Source organism: Panthera pardus, unplaced genomic scaffold (genome assembly GCF_024362965.1).
Source record: "Panthera pardus isolate Hobbes unplaced genomic scaffold, ASM2436296v1 HiC_scaffold_10, whole genome shotgun sequence".
NCBI classification, from domain to species: Eukaryota; Metazoa; Chordata; class Mammalia; order Carnivora; family Felidae; genus Panthera; species Panthera pardus.
Window position 1 is genome coordinate 58305971 of NW_026526655.1, and position 23173 is coordinate 58329143.

General features: G+C 39.3%; 1 protein-coding gene across 3 annotated transcripts in view; it reads left to right on the forward strand.

Moving 5' to 3' along the window:
- The window catches only part of CHN1 (chimerin 1), a 202340-nt gene that overhangs the window by 136775 nt on the left and 42392 nt on the right, over nucleotides 1-23173 (forward strand). For all 3 annotated transcript variants that reach the window (XM_019460115.2, XM_019460132.2, XM_019460145.2), the window contains one exon: nucleotides 17628-17705. In XM_019460115.2, coding sequence (XP_019315660.1) covers nucleotides 17628-17705 — 78 coding nt within the window. The remainder of the gene's footprint in view (nucleotides 1-17627; nucleotides 17706-23173) is intronic.

The window sequence follows — 23173 nt, forward strand, 5'->3', positions numbered from 1 at the left end:
GACATTTTAGTGGAAAAGGTAGTAAAGCTCTAGCCTAAGCTCACTGGAGAGCCTTAAATAACATTTGACCTTACCAACTGAAGATCTTCACTTAAATTATCCCACATTATCCTATCCTTTGAAGAAGAGGAAAGCGGCAGGGTGGATCCTTCCCAGTATATTAAAATGTCACTGAAAGATAGATGTTAAGTTATCCTTTTTAATCTTTTCTTCTTCCTGCTCACAGGAAGTTGATTGTAGTCTGACTTTCTGTGTCTTACTGACTAATGTACTGATAATTTCTGGGCCTCGTCCAGATGCTTCAAATTACTCTTAAGATGTCAAACTTCATATATATATACATGTATGTGTGTATATATATACACACATGTATATGTATATATATACACATATGTATATATACGTGTATACACACACACACACATATATATATATATATATCTTTTATAAGTTAGGGGTTGTTAAAGTTCTCTCTTAATTTCCTTAGGATCTTGTGAACTAACAGGAATTTCAGAAAATGAAATACTATGGACATGATATAAAAAGTTGATTTTAGAAAGTGCCCAGATACAGGCTATTTTTACTTTTTTAACATCATTGTCTTGATGTAAAACATGCCACATGGCAGTGTCGTTACAAGAAAACACAAGTTAGTGTCTAACAGTGAGGTTATAAATTATGCTCATGTTTATACTTCTTCTCAAGGTAATTGCTATGAAAGTTAAATTTTTTGCCTTCAGGCCACTATTACCATTTTCAAATAATAAAAACAGGTTTTCAAAATAGGTATGCTTGAACTTCACAAGTATACTTTATACCATGAATCAACATTTATCTTTGTTGAGGCTTAAAAAGACATTTTTCTTTTTATTTTAGAGAGACCACACAAGTTGGAAAGAGGGACAGAGGAGAGAGAGAGAGAGAGAGAGAGAGAGAGAGAGAGAAAGTTAAGCAGGTTCCATGCTCGTCACCAAGCCCAATGTGGGGCTCGATCCCACAACCTTGGGATCATGACCTGAGCCAATATCAAGAGTTGGGTGCTCAACCAACTGAGCCATCCAGGTGCCCCGAGGCTTAAAAACAGTATTAAAATAAATCACAATTTGAATATTTTCATCCAATTACACATATAGGAAATAAGCGTTTATAACTTAAATTTAAGTAAGTTGGTAACAGGCCCTTGTTAAAAGAACCAAAACACACAGACTTCATCCCAGCCTAATCCATAGAAGTCACTGGAAGAATGAGGAAGCTAAAAATATCATGCTTAGCTTTTATTGTGATACACTGGCTTGCCTCTGTTAAATTGGTGATTGCAAAATGTTCGCTGGACTATAATAGCTTGAAATAACCTCACATGGCAGTTTAAAATCTGAAAATACTATTAATATCATTGTGAGTTGGCATTTTAGTTGTATTTTCCAAATATACATTCTAACTAAAAGCTTTCTGAAAAAGTGAAATGTCTGTGATTCCAGAGTTTTGCAGTAGATTTAAAAATCCCTAATTGTTCACAAGGTGTTAGAGTTCCTCTAATTTCATCTCCTCTGTTACAGAACAATAATAGTGTTTCTTTAAGTCTTGCAGGTAATAAGTGCCAAAAATATGGGTTAAAAAAATCAAAATGCCAATGATACATTTCCTATTAGCCCCTCAGGTTTATTGAGGGAGAACATTTTGAGAATTTCCCATGGGGGCCGATACAGCTTTTGATTAGGAAGAATCAAGAAAGACTGTTGTTACAATCATTACCATCTAACCAATCATTGCCAATGGCTGAATATTGGAGAGTGTCAGACTAGAATGCTTTATTGTGTAATTTTATGTATATTACATGTATATATTACTTTGTAGTTCCATAACTCAGGACAGGAAACATCTTCCCATTTATTTTATCTTCCCAAAGCACCTATTATATAAATTGTTATCAGTATACTGGGGCTGTAATCTAGTATCCTTTAAGAACTTGTAAATGAAAACATAAGACTGTGTCTTAGGAAGTGACTTTAAAATCACCATTTATATCTGAACAGAAATATGCAAAACCTTCAAAAAGAGACACCTGGCTCAGTTGGCTGAGCATCTGACTCTTGATTTCACCTCAGGTCATGATCCCAGGGTTGTGAGATTGAGTCCTGCATCTGGCTCAGCACTGAGCATAGAGCCTGCTTAAGATTCTCTCTGTCTCGGGGCGCCTGGGTGGCTCAGTCGGTTGGGCGGCTGACTCCGGCTCAGGTCATGATCTCATGGTCCGTGAGTTCAAGCCCCGCGTCGGGCTCTGTGCTGACAGCTCAGAGCCTGGAGCCTGTTTCAGATTCTGTGTCTCCCTCTCTCTCTGACCCTCCCCTGTTCATGCTCTGTCTCTCTCTGTCTCAAAAATAAATAAACGTAAAAAAAAATTAAAAAAAAAAAAAGATTGTCTCTCCCTCTGCTCACTAGCTCACTCACTTTTCTTCCCTCTGACAGAGAAACAGACAGACAGACACCTGGAAAAAGACTCAAAGAGGTGGAAGTTGCTCAGGTCCATCTAAGCACTGGTTTGAAATGAGGGGGGCTCCCACTAACTAGACATTTAATGTTCTTGTCAATTAGCAGGGCCATCTTAATTGTAGAGGATTCAACAAATGGCTTAACTCTGCATTCAGTACTCCGTTCACCTAACCCGCTCCACTTGTTCCGGTTTCTTTCTCATCAGCATCCTAATTATGTTTCGTTTCCAGTATAGGTATGTTACCAGAAAAGAGAATGTTGATCACCTACTCTACGATCATTATATCTCATACTTACTATAGACTGTTGTCAGTCTGCTTTTATCCATCAGTTTTATGAACTTGGTATTATAATGTCACTCTTGAGAAATATATATGATCACCTTGAGTTTCTGAGCCTACAAGACTAGGTACCAGACAAAAGCCTGTACCAAATTAGCCAGGGCTGCCTTGTGGGGACTCACTGGAGATGGCCAACCTGGTCTTTCCCAATCGACACAACCAAGTCTTCATATCCCTGTGTTCTGAAGGAGTACGAACCTTCATCTTTCCTTGGCTTTCCATTACAAATCTAGAGAACGCCATGGAGTTCGTTTAGTCGAAGGCTTAGAAAAGTTCAGTGAGTTGGCTGGTATCAGTCAGAGCCAGGCTTGGAAACCAGGCTGTGCAGCACTCCACCCCCTCTCGGGGCCTGGTGCTCTTCGTGCAGAGTGCAAAACACTCCCTCAGAACTGGTGCCTGGAAAATTTGATCATTTCTGTTGTTTCTAAGGAATGCAAGGCTGTCCTTTTTTTGTTTGCATTATGTTTCCAAATGCCTTACGTTTAAAATTACTGCATACGAGTCAGTCAGGGAACCTGTTAGAGAGTGTACAGAGTTTGGTGGTGTCGGTGTTAGTATAGTGTGATTTAAATTTGTTAGACACGGAGATGAATGCATTGATGTGCTTCATTATCTGTTTAGCTGGATATTATGTTAACGCTAGAAAAGCTATGTAATGAAGACCGAGTTAGGAATTATGACGTGACTGATGCATAAAAATGTACAGCCTTAGAAGAATGTAAGAGTTTCCCGTTGCAACATAAAACGTTATTTATCCCAATGTAACTTAAGGAATTTATAGAATTCTGTATAGATGTCGTTACTGCCTGACCTAAAATGCATTTGAAAATTTTGATTAAGTGATGAATATGGTAGCTACTATAAATTCAAATATAAGCAGTACTAAAATGGCTCGTGATCTGAAGGGTATTAGAATTTAAATGATGTAGAAATTTATTCCAATGATAGCCTTTCAGAATTGCATGTTAACAATAGATGATATGGGAAGCAAGACATTCTAGAGGAAAGACACAGAATTTGAAGTCATATAGACCTGGTTCAAATCCTGTTGCCGCCACATTTTGAGTGACCTTGGGCAAGGTACTTAACCTCTCAAAGCTTTTGTTCCATCATCTGCAAAGTAAGAATTATAATATATAGCTTGTTGATTGTTTTTTTAATGTTTGTTTATTTTGGGAGAGAGAGCATGTGTGTGCAGGGGAGGGGCAGAGAGAGATGAAGAGAGAGAGAATCTTTTTTTTTTTTTTAATTGTTTTTTTTAATGTTTATTTATTTTTGAGACAGAGAGAGACAGAGCATGAATGGGGGAGGGTCAGAGAGAGGGAGACACAGAATCTGAAACAGGCTCCAGGCTCTGAGCTGTCAGCACAGAGCCCGACACGGGGCTCGAACCCACGGACCGTGAGATCATGACCTGAGCTGAAGTCGGCCGCTTAACCGACTGAGCCACCCAGGCCCCAAGAGAGAGAGAATCTTAAAAAGGTTCCACACCCAGCGTGGAGCCCGACATGGGGCTCTATCTCATGACTCCGAGATCATGACCTGAGCAGAAATCAAGAGTCAGACGCTCTAACTGACTGAGCCACCCAGGTGCCCCTACCTTATTGAATGTTTTAACAACTACATCATCCATGTAAACCATTTCCTACTGTAGAGCCATGCAGTTGTCAGTTAGTAAATGTAAGGTGACATATTATTGCCAAGCACCTCGGAATATATTCCATTCTTGTCTCTAATGGAGAGAAATTAGATTATAAATTATAATTCAGGGGAAAGGTATGAATAATCTGTTTATCTAGGGTGAGCTTTGCTTGGATCCACAAATCTTCTTCCAATATAACTTGATATTGGAAGTTTTAGGAAAGCTGCTTTTGTTCTGCTTTTTACTGAAGTATAGTTACAGTGTGACAGTAGCTTCAGGTATACAGCATAGCGATTCTACAGCGCTATATGTCATGCTGTACTCGACACAAGTGTAGCTACCGTCTGTCACCATACAACTGTATTACAACACCATTGACATGCTGTCCTGTGACTTAGTCATTCCATAACTGGATGCCTGTATCTCCCGCTCCCCTTCACACACTTTGCCCATCCCCTCCCTTTCTAGCGTCTGTCAGTTCTCTGTATTTATGGTCTGTTTCTGCTTTTGTTTGTTTTGTTTTGTTTTGTTTTTTAGATTCTACATGTCATCGAAATCATTTTACCTGACTCATTTTACCTAATACCTTGTAGGTCCATCCATGTTGTTGCAAATGGCAAGGTCTCATTCTTTTTTATGGCTGAGTAATACTTCAGTGTGTGTGTGTGTGTGTGTGTGTGTGTGTGTGTGTGTGTGTGACATCTTCTTTGTCCATTCATCTATGTATGACATTTGGGTTGCTTCCACAGCTTGGGTATTGTAAATAATGCTACAGTAAACATAGGGGTGCATGTATCTTTTCAAATTAGATGTTTTCATCTTTGGGGATAAATACCCAGTAGTGGAATTTCTGGATCATATGGTATTTATATTTTTAATTTTTTGAAGAACTTCCATACTATTTTTCAGGGTAGCTGCACCAATTTACATTCCCACCAAGAGAGCATGAAGATTCCTTTTCCTCCACATTCTCACCAACATTTGTTATTTCTTGTCTTTTTGATTCTAGTCATTCTGACAGGTGCAAGGTAATATTGTGGTTTTGATTTGCATTTCCCTAATGATTTAGTGATATTGAACATCTTTTCATGTGTCTGTTGGCCATCTGTTATCTTCTTTGGAAAAATGTCTATTTAGGTCCTCTGCCCATTTTTAATCAGATTATTTGGCTTTTGGCTGTTGAGTTGTATCCGTTCTTTATATATTTTAGATACTAACCCATCAGAAATGTCAACTGCAAATATCTTATCCCATTCAGTAGGTTGCCTTTTTATTTTGTTAATGGTTTCCTTTGCTGTGCAAAAGCTTTTTATTTTGGTATAGTCCCAGTAGTTTGTTTTTGCTTTTGTTTACCTTGTCGTGGAGACATTTCTAGAAAAATGTTGCTAAGGCGGATGTCACAGAGATTATTGCCTATGTTTTCTTTTAGGAGTTTTGTGGTTTCAGACTTCACATTTAAATGTTTATGTATTTATTTTGAGAGAGAGCATGCATGTGCACGCATGTGAACTGGGAGGAGCAGAGAGAGAGAGAGAGAGAGAGAGAGAGAATCCCAAGCAGGCTCCATGCTGCCAGTGTAGCGTTGGACATGGGGCTCAAACCCATGAACCATGAGATCATGACCGGAGCCAAAAGCAAGAGTCAGGCACTTAACTGACTGAGCCACTGAGGTGCCCCCCAGATCTCATATTTAGATCTTTAATCCATTTTGAGTTTATTTTTGTGTGTGATGTGAGAAAGGGGTCCAGTTTCATTCTTTTACATGTAGCTGTCCGGTTTTCCCAGCACCATTTGTTGAAGAGACTGTCTTTGCCCCAGTGTATATTCTTGTCTCCTTTGTCATAGATTAATGGACAATTTAAGCATGGGTTTATTTCTGGGTTCTCCATTCTGTTCCATTGATTTGTGTGTCTGTTTTTGTGCCAGTCCTGTACTCTTTTGATTACTACAGATTTGTAGTATACCTTGAAATCTAGGACTGTGATACCTCCAGTGTTGTTCCTTCACAAGATTGCTTTGGCTATTTGGGGTCATTTATGGTTCCATACAAATTTTAGGATTATTTGTTCTAGTCCTATGAAAAATGCTGTTGTTATTTTGATAGGGATTGAAGTGAATCTGTAGATTGCTTTGGGAATATGGATATTTTAACAATCCTAATTCTTCCAGTTCATGAGCATGGAATATTGTTCCATTTGTTTGTATCGTCCTCAGTTTCTTTCATCAGCGTTTTATAGTTTTCAGAGTGTAGATCTTTCACCTCCTTGGTTAAGTTTATTCCTAATTATTTTTTTTTTGGTACGACTTTAAGTGGAATTGTTTTCTTAATTTCTCTTTCTGATATTTTGTTGTTAGTATGTGGAAACACAACTGATTTCTGTATATTGATTTTGTATCATGTGACTTTACTGAATTCGTTTATTACTTCTGATAGGTTTTCGGTGGAGTCTTTAGGGTTTTCTATGTATAGTATTATGTCATCTGCAAATAGTGACAGTTTAACTTCGTCCTTATCAACTTAGATGCCTTTTATTTCTTTTCTTTGTCTGCTGTGGCTAGGACGTCCACTACAGTGTTGAATAAAAGGGGTGAGAGTGGATATCCTTGTCTTGTTCTTGGTCTTAGGAGACCTCAGTTTTTCACCACTGAGTATAATGTTAGTTGTGAGTTTTTTATATCCTTCATTGTGTTTAGAGGTATGTTCCTTCTAAACCGATTTTGTTCAGGGTTTTTATCATGAATAGATATTACACTCTGTCAAATGCTTTTTCTGCATCTGTTGAGATGATCATATTTTTATCCTTCATTTTGTTAACATGGCGTATTATGCTGATTGATTTGTGAATATATAACCATCCTTGCATCCCTAGAATAAATCCCAATTGATTGTGATGACTGATCCTTTTAATGTATTGAATAATGTGGTTTGCTAATACTTTGTTGAGGACTTTTGCTTTCATGTTCAGGGATGTTTTATGTCGGGGATATTGGCCGATAATTTGTGTGTGTATGTGTGTGGTGCTTTTGTCTGGCTTTGAAATCAGAGTAATGCTGACCTCATAGAACATATTTGGAAACTTTCTCCTCTATTTTTTGGAATAGTTTATGGAGAATAGATATTAATTCTTCTTTAAATGTTTGGTAGAATTTACCTGTGAATCCATCTGATCCTGGACTTTTGTTTGTTGGGAGTTTTTTAACTACCAATTCTCTTTCATTACTAGTAATTGGTATGTTCAGATTTTCTATTTCTTCATGATCACTTTTGTTTGTATGTTTCTAGGAATTTATCCATTTCTTCTATGTTGTCCAATTGGTTGGCATATAATTTTTCATAGTATCCTCTTAGAATCCTTTGTATTTCTGTGATGTTCCTTGTTACTTTTCCTCTTTGATTTCTGATTTTACTTATTTGGGTCTTCTCCTTCTTATTCTTGATGCCTAAAGGTTCATCATTTTTGTTTCTTTTCAAAGAACTAGCTCTTTATTTTTTTGATCTTTTCTATTGCATTTTGGGCTCTATTTATTTCTGCTCTGATCCTCATTATTGCCTTCCTTCTACTAACTGTGGACTTTGTTGTTTCTTTTTCTACTTCCTTTAGGTATAAGATTAGATTTTTTTTATTGGAGCTTTTTCTTGTTTCTTAAGGTAGGCCTGTAATAGTATAAATTTCCCTCTTTGAACTGCTTTCCCTGTGTCCCAAAGATTTTGGACCATTGTGTTTTATTTTCATTTGTTTCCATGTATTTTGTATTTCTTCATTGACCTGTTGGTCTTTGAGTAACATGTTGTTTAGCTTCTACATGTTTGTGAGTGTTTTCTAGTTTTTTTACTTGTGATTTCTAGTTTCACAGCTTTATAGTCAGAAAAGATGCATGGTATGACTTCAGTCTTCTTAAATTTATTGAGACTTGTTTTTCAGCCTGACATATGATCTATCTTGGAGAATGTTCCATGTGCACTTGAAAAGAATGTTATTCTATTGTTTGGGGATGGAATGGTCTTTCTATATCTGTTAAGTCTATCTGGTCTAATGTGTTATTCAAAGATGCTGTTTCCTTATTGATTTTATGCCTGGATGATCTATCCATTGAGGTAACTGGGATGTTAAAGTCCTGTACTATTATTGTACTACTCTCAATTTCTCCCTTTATGTCTGTTACTATTTGCTTTATGTATTTAGGTGCTTCAATGTTGGGTACATAGATGTTTACAATTGTTATATCCTCTTGTTGGACTGACCTCTTTATCATTCTTTCATGCCCTTCTTTGTCTTGTTACAGTCTTTATTTTATAAAGTCTCCTTTGTCTGAGTTTTGCTACCTCAGCTTTATTTTTTCACTTTCATTTGCACGATATATCTTTTTCCTTCCTTTCACTTTTCAGTCTGTATGTGTGTTTGGGACTGAAGTGAGTCTCTTATAGACAGCCTATAGATGAGTCTTGTTTTTTATCCATTTCGCCACCCTGTGTCCTTTTTTTTTAATTTTTTAAATGTTCATTTTTGAGAGAGACAGAGTGTAAGTGAGGAGGAGCAGAGAGCGAGGGAGACACAGAATCTGAAGCAGGTTCTAGGCTCTGAGCTGTCAGCACAGAATCCAACACGGGGCTTGAATTCACGAACCGCAAGATCATGACCTGAGCTGAAGTCAGACGTTTAACTGGCTGAGCCACCCAGGCATCCCCTCCCTATGTCTTTTAATTGCAACATTTAGACCATTTACATTTAAAGTAATTATTAATAGCTAAATATATATTGCCCTCTTATTCATTGCTTTCTGGTTGTTTTTGTAGCTCTTCTTGCTCCTTTCTTCTTGCTCTCTTTCCTTTTGATTGATGCCTGTCTTTACTGTTATTCTTACCTTTCTATTTTTTGTGTAGCTATTATAGGTTTTGGGTTTGTGGTTACCGTAAGGTTCGTAGTTAACGTCCTCAGTATATATTAGTTTATATTAAGTTGATAGTCACTTTAAGTTTCAACTAAACACATAAAAACTTCTATTATATTCTCTCTGCCACATTTTATGTGTATATATATCCCTATTTTACATCTTCTCATTTATAAGTTTTTTCTAATTATTTCCTTTTCTTTTCCACTTTAAGAAGTTCCCTGAACATTTCTTACAAGGCCAGTTTAGTGGTGATGAACTCCTTTAACTTTTGTTTGTGTTGGGAAACTCAGTCTGTCTCCTTCTGTTGTGAATGATAACCTTGCTGGGTAGAATATTCTTGGTTGTAGGCTTTTTCTTTCGGTTCTTTGTATGTATCATGCCACTCCCTTCTGGCCTGCACAGTTTCTCCTGGAAAACCATCTGATAGCTTTATGGGGTTCTCCTATATGTAACTGTTTCCTTCTCCCTTACTGCTTTTAAAATTCTCTCTTTATCTTTAATCTTTAACATTTAAGTTATTATTTGTCATGGTGTGGACATCCTTGTGTTCATCTTGTTTGGAATTCTCTTTGTTTCTTGAACCTGGCTGTTTCCTTCCCCAGGTTAGGGAAGTTTCCAGTTATCATTTCTTCAGGTAAGTTTTCTCCTCCTTTCTCCCTCTCTTTTCCTTCTGGGACCTCTGTAATGTGAATGTTTGTTCAGTTGATGTTGTCTAAGAGATCCCCTTAACGTATCCTCGTTTTTTTTAATTCTTTTTTTCTTTCTACTATTCAGCTTGCGTGCTTTCCATTATCCAGTATTCCACATTGCTGATCTGTTCTTCATCTGCTAACCTACCGGTGATTCCCTCTAGTGTATTTTTCATTTTAGTTGTTGTATTCTTCAACTCTGATTGGCTCTTTTTAATATTTTCTTTCTCTTGTTGAAGTTCTCACTGAGTTCTTCTACCCTTCTCTCTGATCCTTGGGCATCTTTATGATCATTACTTAAACTTTTTATCAGGCATATTTGCTTATCTCTGTTTCATTTAGTTCTTTTTCTAATATTTTATCTTGTTCTTTCATTCCGAGCGTCTTCCTCTGTCTTCTCATTTTGCTGGACTTCTTTTGTTTCCATGAATTAGGCAGCACAACTATTTCTAAACTCACAGGAATGGTCTTGTGTGTGGTCACCCCCTGTGTATACTGTGTGTGCCTGGTGACTGGCTGGCTGGCTAGATCTGTGATTGCCATGGGTTGTAGGTCCTGGGATACTTCATGCTGGGGCTTCCCCGGTGGGATGGCTGGAACTGAAGAGGGAGTGGGCTGCGGCAGCCCCAGAGCTGTCAGCACAGAGGGCTCCCGATAGGACAGCTGAAGCTGAGGTAGGTGTAAGCCAGGAGGTCCTGGGGCTCTCTGCACAGAGGATGCCGTGGCAAGACACCTAATGCCGAAGTGAGCGTAGACCAGGACTGTCCTGGGGCTCACTGTGCGAAGGGCAGCCTGGCAGGACAGCTAAGCTGAAGTAGGTGCAGCCTGGGGTGTCCTGGGGTGCCCAGTACAGAGGGCACCCTGGCAGGGCAGTTGAAGCCAATGGAGGCGGGAGCCAGGAGGTGCCCGAGCACTCTCCACTGGCGTTGCTCTAACAGGTCATCTGGAGCTGAAGTGGTGCAGGCCTGGTGTGCTCCAGGGTGCTCTCTGCTTGTGTCACCTTGGTAAGACAGCTACAGCTGTAGTGAACGCTGACCAGGGGTAGCCTGGGGTACACCCTGCTGGACCTTGATGGCACAGCTTGGGCTGGTGTGAGACGGGCCCAGTCTCATCGCTGAGATGGCAGGTCAGCTACGCTCCTGTCTGTGCTACGAGGTGGAGGGGGAATGTAAACTGTGGACGCTCTCACCAGCCCCTTCCACTCAGAGGGTTCTGTCTGCTCCCTGGCCATTTAGTTGAGTCCTGGGGCTATTTTAGTTGTGTGTTTTTAAACCCCAGCCTGCTCACAGTCCCTGGTGCTGTCCCTTCCCACTGCAGTACACAGTTTCAGAGGTAGCAGTTTCCGTCGTCACTGTCTGTCTGTCTTTCTTGCTATTCTCCATGCGGTCTTTTGTTGTGCTGAAGCTGTTCGGTCAGTCCACAGTCCTTCAGGAGGAATTACTCTATAAATAAGTGTAGATGTGGCGTGTCCATGGATGAGGTGCATTCAGGGCCTTCCTATGTTACCATTCTGGACCCCAAAATCCAAAGCTGTGCTTTTAGTATCTGAATGTTACCATTGTATAGAACTTGCAGAATCTTGCTAAACCTGAACCAGGATTACCAAATAGTTAATCCAGTTCCTCCTCACCTTTCCAAGCTTCTGGGCCATGCCAGCTAGAACATTTCTTTATGGTGCTTTTCTGATGGAATGCTGACTTAGTTAACTAGAACGTTGTGTTCATGGGTCTGTGGTATCATAGTGATGTTACAGAGGAGGTGGCTGTGTGAGGTCCTACCAGTTTGCTAGAGAACACTCTTAGTGAGTTCTGACGTTCAGTAATTACAGATTTATTCCTTTGGCATAAGTGTGGGTCCCATATTAAAAACCAGGTATTTGTGGAAAAAGAAGTATAATCTGTCATTTGTACTTTAGTGTGAATAAGTTGATAAGTCTCTTCCCTGTAAGCAGGTTTTGAGGTGGGAAGGCGGAGAGAACAGGGATTACTCAGAGTTTGAGCCCGGGGGTTGAGATTGCCAAGACAGGATAAGGTGTAAGGATTGCAGAATGGTGATGCCTATGATGTGTCCTTAAAGCATCTCGTTACAATTTGACCTGAAGTTCACATTGCTTAGGCCAGTGGCCTTGGCCCTTTTGTGTGTCTCAGAGTCCCAGTAGACTAATCCCGATCTTGGAGATAAAAGTCCCTAGATACAAAGAAAGGAGGGAAACTTCTATTTATCGATCGCTGTCTGTGCCAGGAATAATGCAAAATGCTTCCCATATATTATTTCACATAATTCCGGAAGTATTTTTAGTCCGTTTTACACATAAGGAAACAAAGACTGAAAGAAATCAGTAATGTGACCAAGATAGGCCACAGCCAGTAAATGACAGGGTTAAGATCAGCACATTTGTCTGGCTCTGATCCCCTCCCTGATCCTGTTGTACTACACTTGGTGGAAATGAGAGACTAGTTTAGCATAAATTCAGTATTACTACTAGACAAACAACAGTGTGATGGGTGAGTGGTGGAAATTTCTCTGAAAAACAGCAAATGTGTTCCCTTCCAAGGTCACCTGTTTCCCACTTCTGTTTCTTATTCCTCACACAACTGTCTCCCACTCCACACACGCCATTTTTGTAGTCCACTTCTCCATATTACAGACGGTATGGACAGAGGTAGAAACAGAGAGGGTTGTGGAATCTGCCTGTTGCCGGTTTCTTTTTCCAGGTTAGTCTCCCTCATTCGGGTGAATGTACAAAAGTGGTATCAGTATCAATGATGGCCAGAGTTAGGTCTAAGGCAGGCCAAAGAGTCGCAGTCAAAATGAAAAGCTAAGTACTGCTGATGTTTCCAGCAAGAATGACCTTGTGGGAGATGTGCCCTGCCAGTTTAGATCCCCACCCAGCTAAGCCACTTTACCGAACCAGAATGTGAGGGGGCTGTATCCCTAACACCTAGGATTTATCTCCCACTCTCATTATAAGCTAGCAGAAAGAGCTTCCAGACTTTGGAGACCGAACATAGGGATTCACATAACAAAGTTTTGACTTCTTGACTATGACCGTGAGCATTTCCTTATCAATAAAATATTCATTATACAACAAACTCCTGGGATTGTTGCGAATAAATAGGACAGTATGAAATATGAAACAGTGCTCCTCACTTCTTAACCAAATGCTCATAATCTTTTACACTTTCCACCCTGCTTCCCCCCATTCCTGCTCCCTCAGCTAATATCCATGTTATCAGATCCCTTTTAAAAGATAGGATTGGGGGGTGCCTGGGTGGCTCAGCTGGTTAAGTGTCCAACTCTTGATTTCAGCCATTATCCCAGGGTCATGGGATTGAGCCCTGCGTCAGGCTTCATGCTAGGGGTAGAGCCTGCTTGAGATTCTCTCATATTCTCTCTCCCTCTCTCTCTCTCTCTCTCTCTTTTTCAAAAAAAAAAAAAAAAAAAAAGGATTAGGACTAGAATTTGGGAGATTTGGTAAAGACCATAATCCATAGGGAAGGTCAGGAGTTTCCAAGCATGTCTATATGGTATAAACCAAAAGCAGATTAATCTACCAACTCCTCGAGGATGAGAACCTATGTCTTATACTCCACAGCATAACCTGCAGCTCATATTTGGCCCGGCACCCCTGTAATACCGTCACTTAGTGAGTTCTAACTATCTGCAGTCTTTTCCTCTTTTATGTCATCTCTTGTAAACTGCCCAGTGTATGTATGTAAATAAGGTAACCAAGGCACTAAGCAAATCTCCCAAGGTCAGGATTTAAACTATAGTGTTTCTGATTTCAAATCCTATCTTTTTTTCCCCCTAATGTACCGGCTGCCAATAAGAATGGCTCCCTTCATCTGGTTTTGCTTTTTTAACCAAGTATTTAACGGACCTTTATTTGTGCACGCTACTATGCTAAATTCAGGGTTTATACAAAGATGTAGAAGACCCAATCTATGTGAGTAGCTTCACAGGAACTGTGATAGGAGGTAGAATGTGGTACATCTCATAATTAACGAACAAGTGAAGGCCCCTGAGGCGCACGGAGGGGTAAAATCACATCTAATTGGTGATCATCACAGGTTCAGTGAAGGAGGATGTGTGTGGACGGAGCCTTGCAGGTTGCGTTGCCTGTTGTATGCACTGCACACTGAACTTGAGATCTAGGGATCTTAGCTACTTTTACTTTTTCTTACCATCCGTTGTTACTCGTTGCTTACTCTGTCTTACCATCTATTGCCGCTCTTTAAAGTCGAAAGGAGAAAATAACTGGAGGAACCACCTTGAAGAGAATCTGCGAGGAAAACAACTACCCAGACTTTAAAATTTCCTCTCATTTTCTCATTTGGGTGGATGGATATACATAATGCTTAAGAGCCCGACTCTTTTCTACCAACTGCTGGAGGCCTCAGTTCTTTCAGCTGTAAAGTGAGGATAATATGTGCCTCATGGGAATCTTTCGGTGGATTTAATGGGCTTCTGTATGTAAAGTGCTTAGCTTAGATAGGTGCCTGGAACATGGATACTTAATAAAAGGCAACCATAATTAACAGATGCTCTAGTATCTAAATGTGACCAGATAAATATAAGTGACTGGTGTATATTTGGGACATCAGAGCATTGATATTAGTTCTAAATTTTAGAATTAGCAGTTCTTAATGACTTGAGAGCTCGTTCAGCAAAATTAATGCAGAAATTGCATTATGGCAAGTAGTGACCAAACCCCTAGCCCTTTGAGGGTAGCTAAGAACTTCTTCCTGAGCTGTTGTTTTCTATCTCCTTATTGCCCCAGGTAGCTGCACAAATTGCAGTTAACCCAGTGTGTCCCAATGAGCCACAAAAATTATTCGGGAAGAACAGTGTGACTGTGCAAAGTCAAATGTTCACTCAGTGAACAATGACAAATGTCCACTCTTGCCCAGCCAAGAATTTTCTCTACCATTATTAGTCTCTTTATGCTTTGATTGAACTCTGGTTACCACAGCTGAAGGACTGGGGATGGTCTACAATAAAGAACCTTGATCAGAAATACTCAGGAAAATTAAAAAAAAAAAAAAAAAAAAACTACTTTGGGTACATGGGTGATTGTTTGCTTTAACTTAGTAATGTAAACATGAAGTGTTAAACACTGTAGAGAAAAAAAAATTAGTGTTCAATTTGCCCTTGAAATCTGTTTTTCTGGGGTCTACTGAGAATCAGATAAACTTCACCTTGCATTGTACATGATTAAAGAGTTGGCTGGCGTTTATATTTTTAGTCATCACATGACAAACTAGGTCTAAGCTGAAAAGTAATTTAGGTTAGGCAAGGAAAGTTCTTTACATTGTATTTTCTCTTGGAACGGCATTTTTTTTTTGTCTTCTATTAATCACATAAAGATATAAATTTATGGAAATGAAACATCTATAGGTGTAAATATTAACTTCTGCCTTTTATTCACTTAGAAAAAATTTTTTTAACTTTTTTTTTTCTTAAGTATATATTTTTTTAGTAATCTCTGCACCTAACATGGGGCTCAAATTCACAACCCGGAGAACGAGAATCGCATGCTCTTCCAACTGAGCCGGGCAGATGCCCTAGAAATTTTTTTTTTTAAGATTAAGACATTTTAAAAATATGTATGTATGTATGTATGTATTTAAGAACACAAGCAAGGGAGAGGCAGAGAGAGAGAGGGAGAGAGAGAGAATCCCAAGCAGGCTCCGTGCTGTTAGCGCATGGAGACTGTCGTGGGGCTCAATCTCACAAACTGTGTGATCATAACCTGAGCCAAAATCAAGAGTCGGATGTTTGACTGACCCACCCAGGTGCCCCAAGAGTTAAGACATTTTTAAAGAAGGTACTGTAGACTCAAGTAAATAAAAAAATATTTGGGGATGTTCAGAAAATCATTCAGTATTTCTAATCTTCAGCATGGTTTAAGGACAACTTCGTGCCCTAATAATCCACATTGGGCATCTACCCTCTATCGCTTATGAAATCTGAGATAAACAGTCTGTGCTAAGCAAACGGACTGAATTCATTTAAATATGGGTTTTGATTCTTTAAATGCAGTGTAACAATTAGAATCATAATGGGTTCAACTTAATTACTGTAACCTGAGGAAACAGATGGGAGATGTTTAGGGAACCAATATGGGAAAATGTGAGCTTCTTATATCAGTTTTGCAAAAAAAAGTATAGGTACTTCTCTTAAATGGAGCTGGGTTTGAGTCTCTTACCCAGCACCCCTCCCACCTTTTTATATCAGCAAACAAGTATCCATGGGTCCTATAAGCACAGTTACATCTGGGACCTGTGTACATGAGAAATTATTCCCAGCTGTCTCCCACGATGATCTGGCCTCAAGCTCTTTGAAGTAAGAACGTTGAGACTAATAATTAACGATTGGATCCATTTAAGTACAGATTCACAACAAAACTCCTCCTTGCAGGGAGACTAAACTGACCACTCCAGGGTGTGTTAGCAGTGTTATATGCACGCTCCTTGTTCTGCATGAAAATAATATGCTACCTAGTTAAACTCCTTTTCTTTTTCATCAAAATACCAGCTTTTGCTCATCTTAAATAAAATTGGGTTTTTGTTAACTTCAGTCCATAAGCACAAAGGAGGATATAGATTAGCCTCTCAAAATTTACCAGGCAGTGATGGTAAATTCTTCTGGTGCTGTATGTTAATCATCCTTTGCTTTTAATAGGTAAATGAAATATTCCATATTTTAATAATGCATGACTCATTCATTGCTCATTGTCTTCCCACTGATTTTTTTTTTTTTTTCCTGCCTTGAGCCAGCAAGAAATCTTACATGAGAGGAGGGAGGAAAAGAGACAGAGTTGAGGAATACAACACTTAAATACTGTTGCTTGATTTTCATTGGTTATCTCCTTTCTTACGGTGACCAGTCTAATCCAGCCTTCCTTGTCAAATCCCTTCCCTCCCCACCCTCCCTGCTAAGGGCTTCACAGGGTGTCTGTTGCTAGAAACTGACTACAGGCAGTATGTAGGCATCTTTCATTCAGAATGGACAGTAATATAGTGAATAGAGAAGAAAGCTTTTAGAAATGTATCATTTGTCAAAATTGCATGGCTTTTAAAAAGGGACAGAGAGATGCTGAATGCTTTGTATGTTAGCATCGACTCTTTATTTCTGTTCAGACTCTTAAGTTTTCAGAAGCTTAAATATAGAGCCCTTTAAAAAAAAAAAAGGAAGAAAGAAGAATTTTTCTGGTTAGTCGACCTCTTTTTAAGAAGTGCTTCATCATCCTCCTCCACCTCTCCGCGATGTTTCTCTGCAGCTCTCTGTAGATTAGGGTTCTGTGCTGGCTGGCAGAATGCTCATTTGTTAGCTGAATAGAGTTCATCGACAGACATAGATCAATATAGGTTTTATTTCTTTCCTGCGAATTCCAAAATGCCATCCAAAGAGTCTTGGTCGGGTAGGAAAACTAATAGAGCTGCAGTTCACAAATCAAAACAAGAGGGCCGTCAGCAAGATTTATTGATAGCAGCCTTGGGAATGAAACTGGGTTCTCAAAAGTCGTCTGTGACAATCTGGCAACCTCTGAAACTCTTTGCTTATTCGCAGTTGACATCACTTGTTAGAAGAGCAACTCTGAAAGAAAACGAGCAAATTCCAAAATATGAAAAGGTTCACAATTTCAAGGTAAGAATATTTGTTTTTAACCTTTTCTTAGAAGAAAGGAAATGCACATTACTCGAATATTAAAGGAATATCTTTTGATGTCTTTTTCAAACTAGGATGACTGGACTGAAATATTCTTACTATTTAAGGAATGAAGATGTTTTAAGCATGATTTTATTTAAGGAATAGCTGACTAAAGCTAATAGAATCCAACTCCATTTTCTCTAATGCTGATTTAGTATTCTGTTAATGGTAAAGTCTTGACTGACATTTAAAAGGTCTCATTCAGTAATGATTTTGGCACTATTTTTATGATGCAAATCTGTCTAACTACCTTTGTCGGATATTTCATGAGAGGATTAGATCTGATCTCCGTCCGGTTCTGGTGAAAAGCTTTGGCTGTAAGAGGCGTGTGTTTTTGCATCTGGATGGAGCAGATGGTCTGCATTTCCCACGGTTTCTGTCTTTTCTCCTCTGTTAATGCACTGACCACGAGCAGAGGAGGGTGGCCACCATCGGGCTGTCACTGCTCGTACAAGCAGCTTCTCTTTACTGTTTGAGTACTGCTTTCCCTTGTATGTGTTTTCAATTATTGTGTTAATGTGTTTTACTAACTATAGTCATCTTTCGTCAAGCCGGTATGTGTGTTGATTCAAGTTGCCTGCGTGTGTAGCATGATGGAAGGCCTTGAACTTCAGTCGTTTGCAGCCTGGCTGGGAAAACCTAGTGTGAGGCTGTGCACGAGAACAGCCAGCGACACTCCATGGGTGGACGCACCAGCAATGCTAGAGTAACTTCACAGTAGTTACACAACTTTACGATGAAGTTTTCTGTTTTCAGTGTAGACAGAATGTCACTCGTTTTAATACAAGAGGGTATACGGTTTCGAAAGGTGATAGGCTGAGAAACCCTGATCTTCCATTTACTCATTTATTCAGCAGATGTATTCATTTGGAAGGTACCAGGCTCTGTAGAAAATTTCATTTCAGATTTGCGATTCATCCTGATTTTTAACGCTAGCATTTATTTTACTCAGATGCTACATACCAAGCCCCCAATATGCTCTACTTTTTTAGTGAGGAATAGATTCTTTTGATCTTCCGATCATTTGAGGATAAAGGGTAAATTCTAAAATGTTTGGGTTGTATAAAGACTGCTACTATTTCAGGGTAAACCAAATAGCATTTTCTTCTCCCTCTTTAAACAGATTCTTAGGGAACTTACCTTTCAACTAGTATCTTTGATTTTAAATGAAATTGAGACCATTCAGTATGTGTATCTAGTCTCAACCATATCTTCCATTTATGAACCTAAACTACATGCAAGTTAGTAGGCCTCGGCTGCTTCTTGCACGACAGACAAACTGGTCTTACAGGGTTTTTATGAAGAGCATGACCCCAAGTAAATTCTTTTGCAGATATCAAGTTGTGTGCATGTTAGGTAAAAATAGCCATTGAAGTTCCTAAGCAAGAAACTATGCATACTGTTCAGAAATGGCTGAGATTTTAAAATGTATCTCCAAAGATGCCCCCTCTGGTGTGTTCAGCAGGAACAGATTGACCTATTAAGCCATTTTAGTGCTAAGTCAAGTTCATTGATTAAAAGCAAATAGTAAGTCTGTTCAGGGATTTGCATAAACAAGCACATTCTCTCTCTGTTTGGTTTTTATCTTCCAGTAATTTCTCAATTTTAATTTAATACATGGCTTTAATGAGCAAATTTTGAGCAGCCAGAAAGTGCTGGCTCTGGGACCAGTTGTGACCCTTAGCTTGTTACCCAAACTGTGTGGGGGCGGGGAGGAGAAGGCACATTAAAAAGAAGTCTGCTTCCTTCACCGGAGCTGAAAAATTAAAATCGAGTGGTTTTTTGTTTTTTTTTTTTTTAAGTTATGCTCAGGAAAGAGTTCACACTGGTGAAGTTGTGTTACACATTTTTTATAGTTGCTAATAAGGTCAGAAGTCTCACAATTTGATTCTTTCCATTGAAATTACTCTTTGTTCTTTAAAAAATGTTTCTGTGGGGTGGCATTATAAAAAAGAGAAAAGAAAGGTGGGAGGGGTAGTCATACTTGACTTCCGAGAACATCCCCGAAAGAATTCAGACTCTGTGGCAGGAGCACTTCTCTCCCACACAAATGTTCACTTAGAAGGTCACCGCTTGTGATACGTAAGTCTGTGCACTTCAGACATTTATAATGGGAAGAACTCTGAGCATTTATATGGCGATAGTCGTTCACACGGCCTTGCCATTGACTATTTTCTGTGTTGGTAAAAGTGGATTCTGCTGACCACAAGCCCACTCTCCAAAGCCTCATTTCAATGTGCTTTTCTTTTTTGCTTGAACTGCCTGGTTATATAACATTGCTCTGTGGCGTTGACCAGCTGCCAAATCTCATTTCAGAAGGTGAAGCCAAGAATGCCTTATACCTTTGGTGAAACTCACCGAGGTGAGATACCAAAAAAAAAAAAAAAAAAATCAACCGGGCCCAACTCCAGACAGGTGTTTTGTTTTTTTGAGTTTGTTTTTTTAATAGAAAAAAGTGAAACAAAGCAGGAAGACTTCCCATTTACTGTTATGTAACATGGCCTTTTAAATTTTTTCTATTGTTATTTATAAGGATTTGCTGAAGAATCAATCACAGGTAACATAGTTGTCTCTCTTAGAGAGGTCATCATTTAAAAAATAAATGTACCACATCCTTTAAAACGGATTACTTTATAATTTGTCAACATAGGACGAAAATAATTTTAACCCTTTCCTGGACAAACCTCTCATTTTAAGAACTGCCCCTATCCTCACAGGAGGAAGAGAGACAGAGATGAAACAAACAAGTGTTAATTTCTTGAGCAAACTTAAAACTAAAAACTAAACAAAACATTCTCTGACATTAAAAGTAAAACACAGGCACTCCACCAGCAGTGACTACATCCTTACATCCTCCATCCGAGGCTCTCTGGACACAATGATGACTGAGACCCAGCCCTGACCCTCCGGAGCTGATCATTTGTATGACCTTGGGCACACCGCTTTCTCTTGGAACCACCACTGCTTCTACTTCGGAAAAATTGAATTTCTGGTATGCGTGAGGTACACGGTAGCTCCTGTCTTTGTTACAACTGACCCCCTGAGTGGGCATTTTTTCTGAAGCCATACCAGGACTTTTTCTTGCCCACGTACCTAGGTCATGATACAATTGAGAACCCTAGCATGACTGTGGGGCTAAAGAAAGCTCTTGCTTCTCTCTTCGCTCCCAGGCAGAGTTAGATGTTACGTAAGAGCAGTTGCATGTTCATGCACCACCGACTACAGTGAAATCCTCTGTATGCCTCTTCCTCCCTCCAAATTTAACTATTTGGTGTTTCGTTTGGTATAATCCAAATAGCTCTCTAAAATAAAGCTTCTATAGGATGCGAACAACCACAGACACCTGGCTACTTAGGCAAATGAAATAATTAAAAGAAAAGAACATTAAGAATTATAGTGAGAGGACACTGTAAAATAGGAGTTTAGTCCTTTTTTTCAAGGTAGTCTTGACGTGGCGACTGGTTCACTTTAGAGTCTCAGATAACTTGCATTCTGCACATAAATGAAAGATGTGACATATCAATGGATTGAATGTTGCCGGGATAGTATGCAGGCAATGAATCCCGAAATGTGAACTGATACTATAATTAAATAAGACTATAGCATGCACCTTATAATATTTAATAAAATTACTGATTGAAGACCTCCAGTCCTGGCACACAGACCAGACATTCTGCTGTTTGACAAACTGAAGGATCGAAATGGCCAGCTGTCCTGCTGGAAGTGGTCTCTCCTTCCCTCTGAAGGACACAGGTCCAAGCCCTGTGGTCTTCATTTGATACCTGTTGAGAATAGATGCAAAATGAACCAGCAAATAAAAATAGAGTTAGTGTGAAACATGGGGTTAAACTACATGATCTAGAAGGTCTTTTACAGCTCTGAAATTCTCTTTGGGCACCTGGCTGGCTCAGTCGGTGGAGCGTGTGACCCTTGATCTCGGAGTTGTGAGTTCGAGCCCCATGGTGGATATAGAAATTAAAAATAAAAGCAAAAATCTTTAAAAGTCTCTTGATTAAATACCGAGATCATTAGATTTATTAATATAATTACTTTGTTTTCCACTGTTAAAGCTTTACTAAGGCCCATAATTAAGGCCCATATGAGGACAGAATTTTAATATGTTGATTTCTAAAAAGAATTAAAATAACCTATATATGAAGGAATCTATTTTTTAAATGTTTATTTATTTGAGAGGGAGAGAGAGAATCCCAAGCAGACCCCATGCTGTCAGGGCAGAGCCTGTCATGGGGCTCGACCCCTGGAACTGCGAGATCACAACCTGAACTGAGATCAAGAGTCGGATGCTCCACCCTGGCACCCATGGAGGGATAGTTTTTTAAACCGGTTATATTAACAGTCCGCTGTACAGTCAAGGACTGTGGCCACCGTTGTATTATCCCCACCAGCAGTCGCACCACCGCCAGCCCCATTTCTTTAGCAGAAACATCTGCTGAAGGACTAAATGGGCACACAGTATGACAGGAGGGACTGTTGTGGTGGGTGGTGGTGGTGATTGCTGTTATTTTGAAATCACCTCTTAGGCAGCAGGACATTTCAATGTAAAAATGCGTCTTATACGATTTTAAGACCTGTATTGGTACAATCTTTCAGTCAGATTCATGTGAGTTGTTTAAATGCAAGAAAACTCCTGATATCATCATGCGGTCTTATATTTGGAGAATCTGTGTTCACGTTTTAAGTGGTCAAAAATTTGAATATCATTTTGAGTCATAAAAGCCTTATAAAAGAAATTAAATGCAGTGTGACTGATGTAAAAGGCAGCCTGGAATGTCTCCTTGTTAAACATCATTGCTCCTCCTGTAGGTATGACATGGAGTGTCTAACAGACATTTTAAAGGAATAAGTGTTTTCCTCCAAATAGAATACTGAATTGAATTTCATATACATATATACACACGTATATATATATATACATATTTCTAGGTTATACAAATACATGTATCTGTAAATCCACACAGACAAATTCCCAGTTCTTAATGTGGGTCACTTGCAAGAGAAGATAAAAATAACAAAGCTCAGTGCAGAGCAAGGGCTCTCTCTCCTTAGGGCAGTCGTGGAGGGAAAGTGGGAGGTTGGACAAGACCATCGATAAGATCCCTGTAGGCACTGTTTCAGTTGTTATTTGGTAGAGTACTTATCAGATGCTACAGAAGCCAAAAATAACACATACTACTCTGCTTTTTATTTCTGTCCCTAACGGTGGTGAGGAGGGCCGCAAAGACTCATGCATTTCCAGGCTTCTACGTTGCCCCCAGCATTGTAACCTCTTCAGCCTCGGCCCCATGGATCTTTCTTACAGTTTGTAATGCTGGCTGAGGAGCTGGTTATGACGCCTCAAGTACAAGGCCAGAGCAAAAGGTCATGGGGAAGGTTACTTACTACCA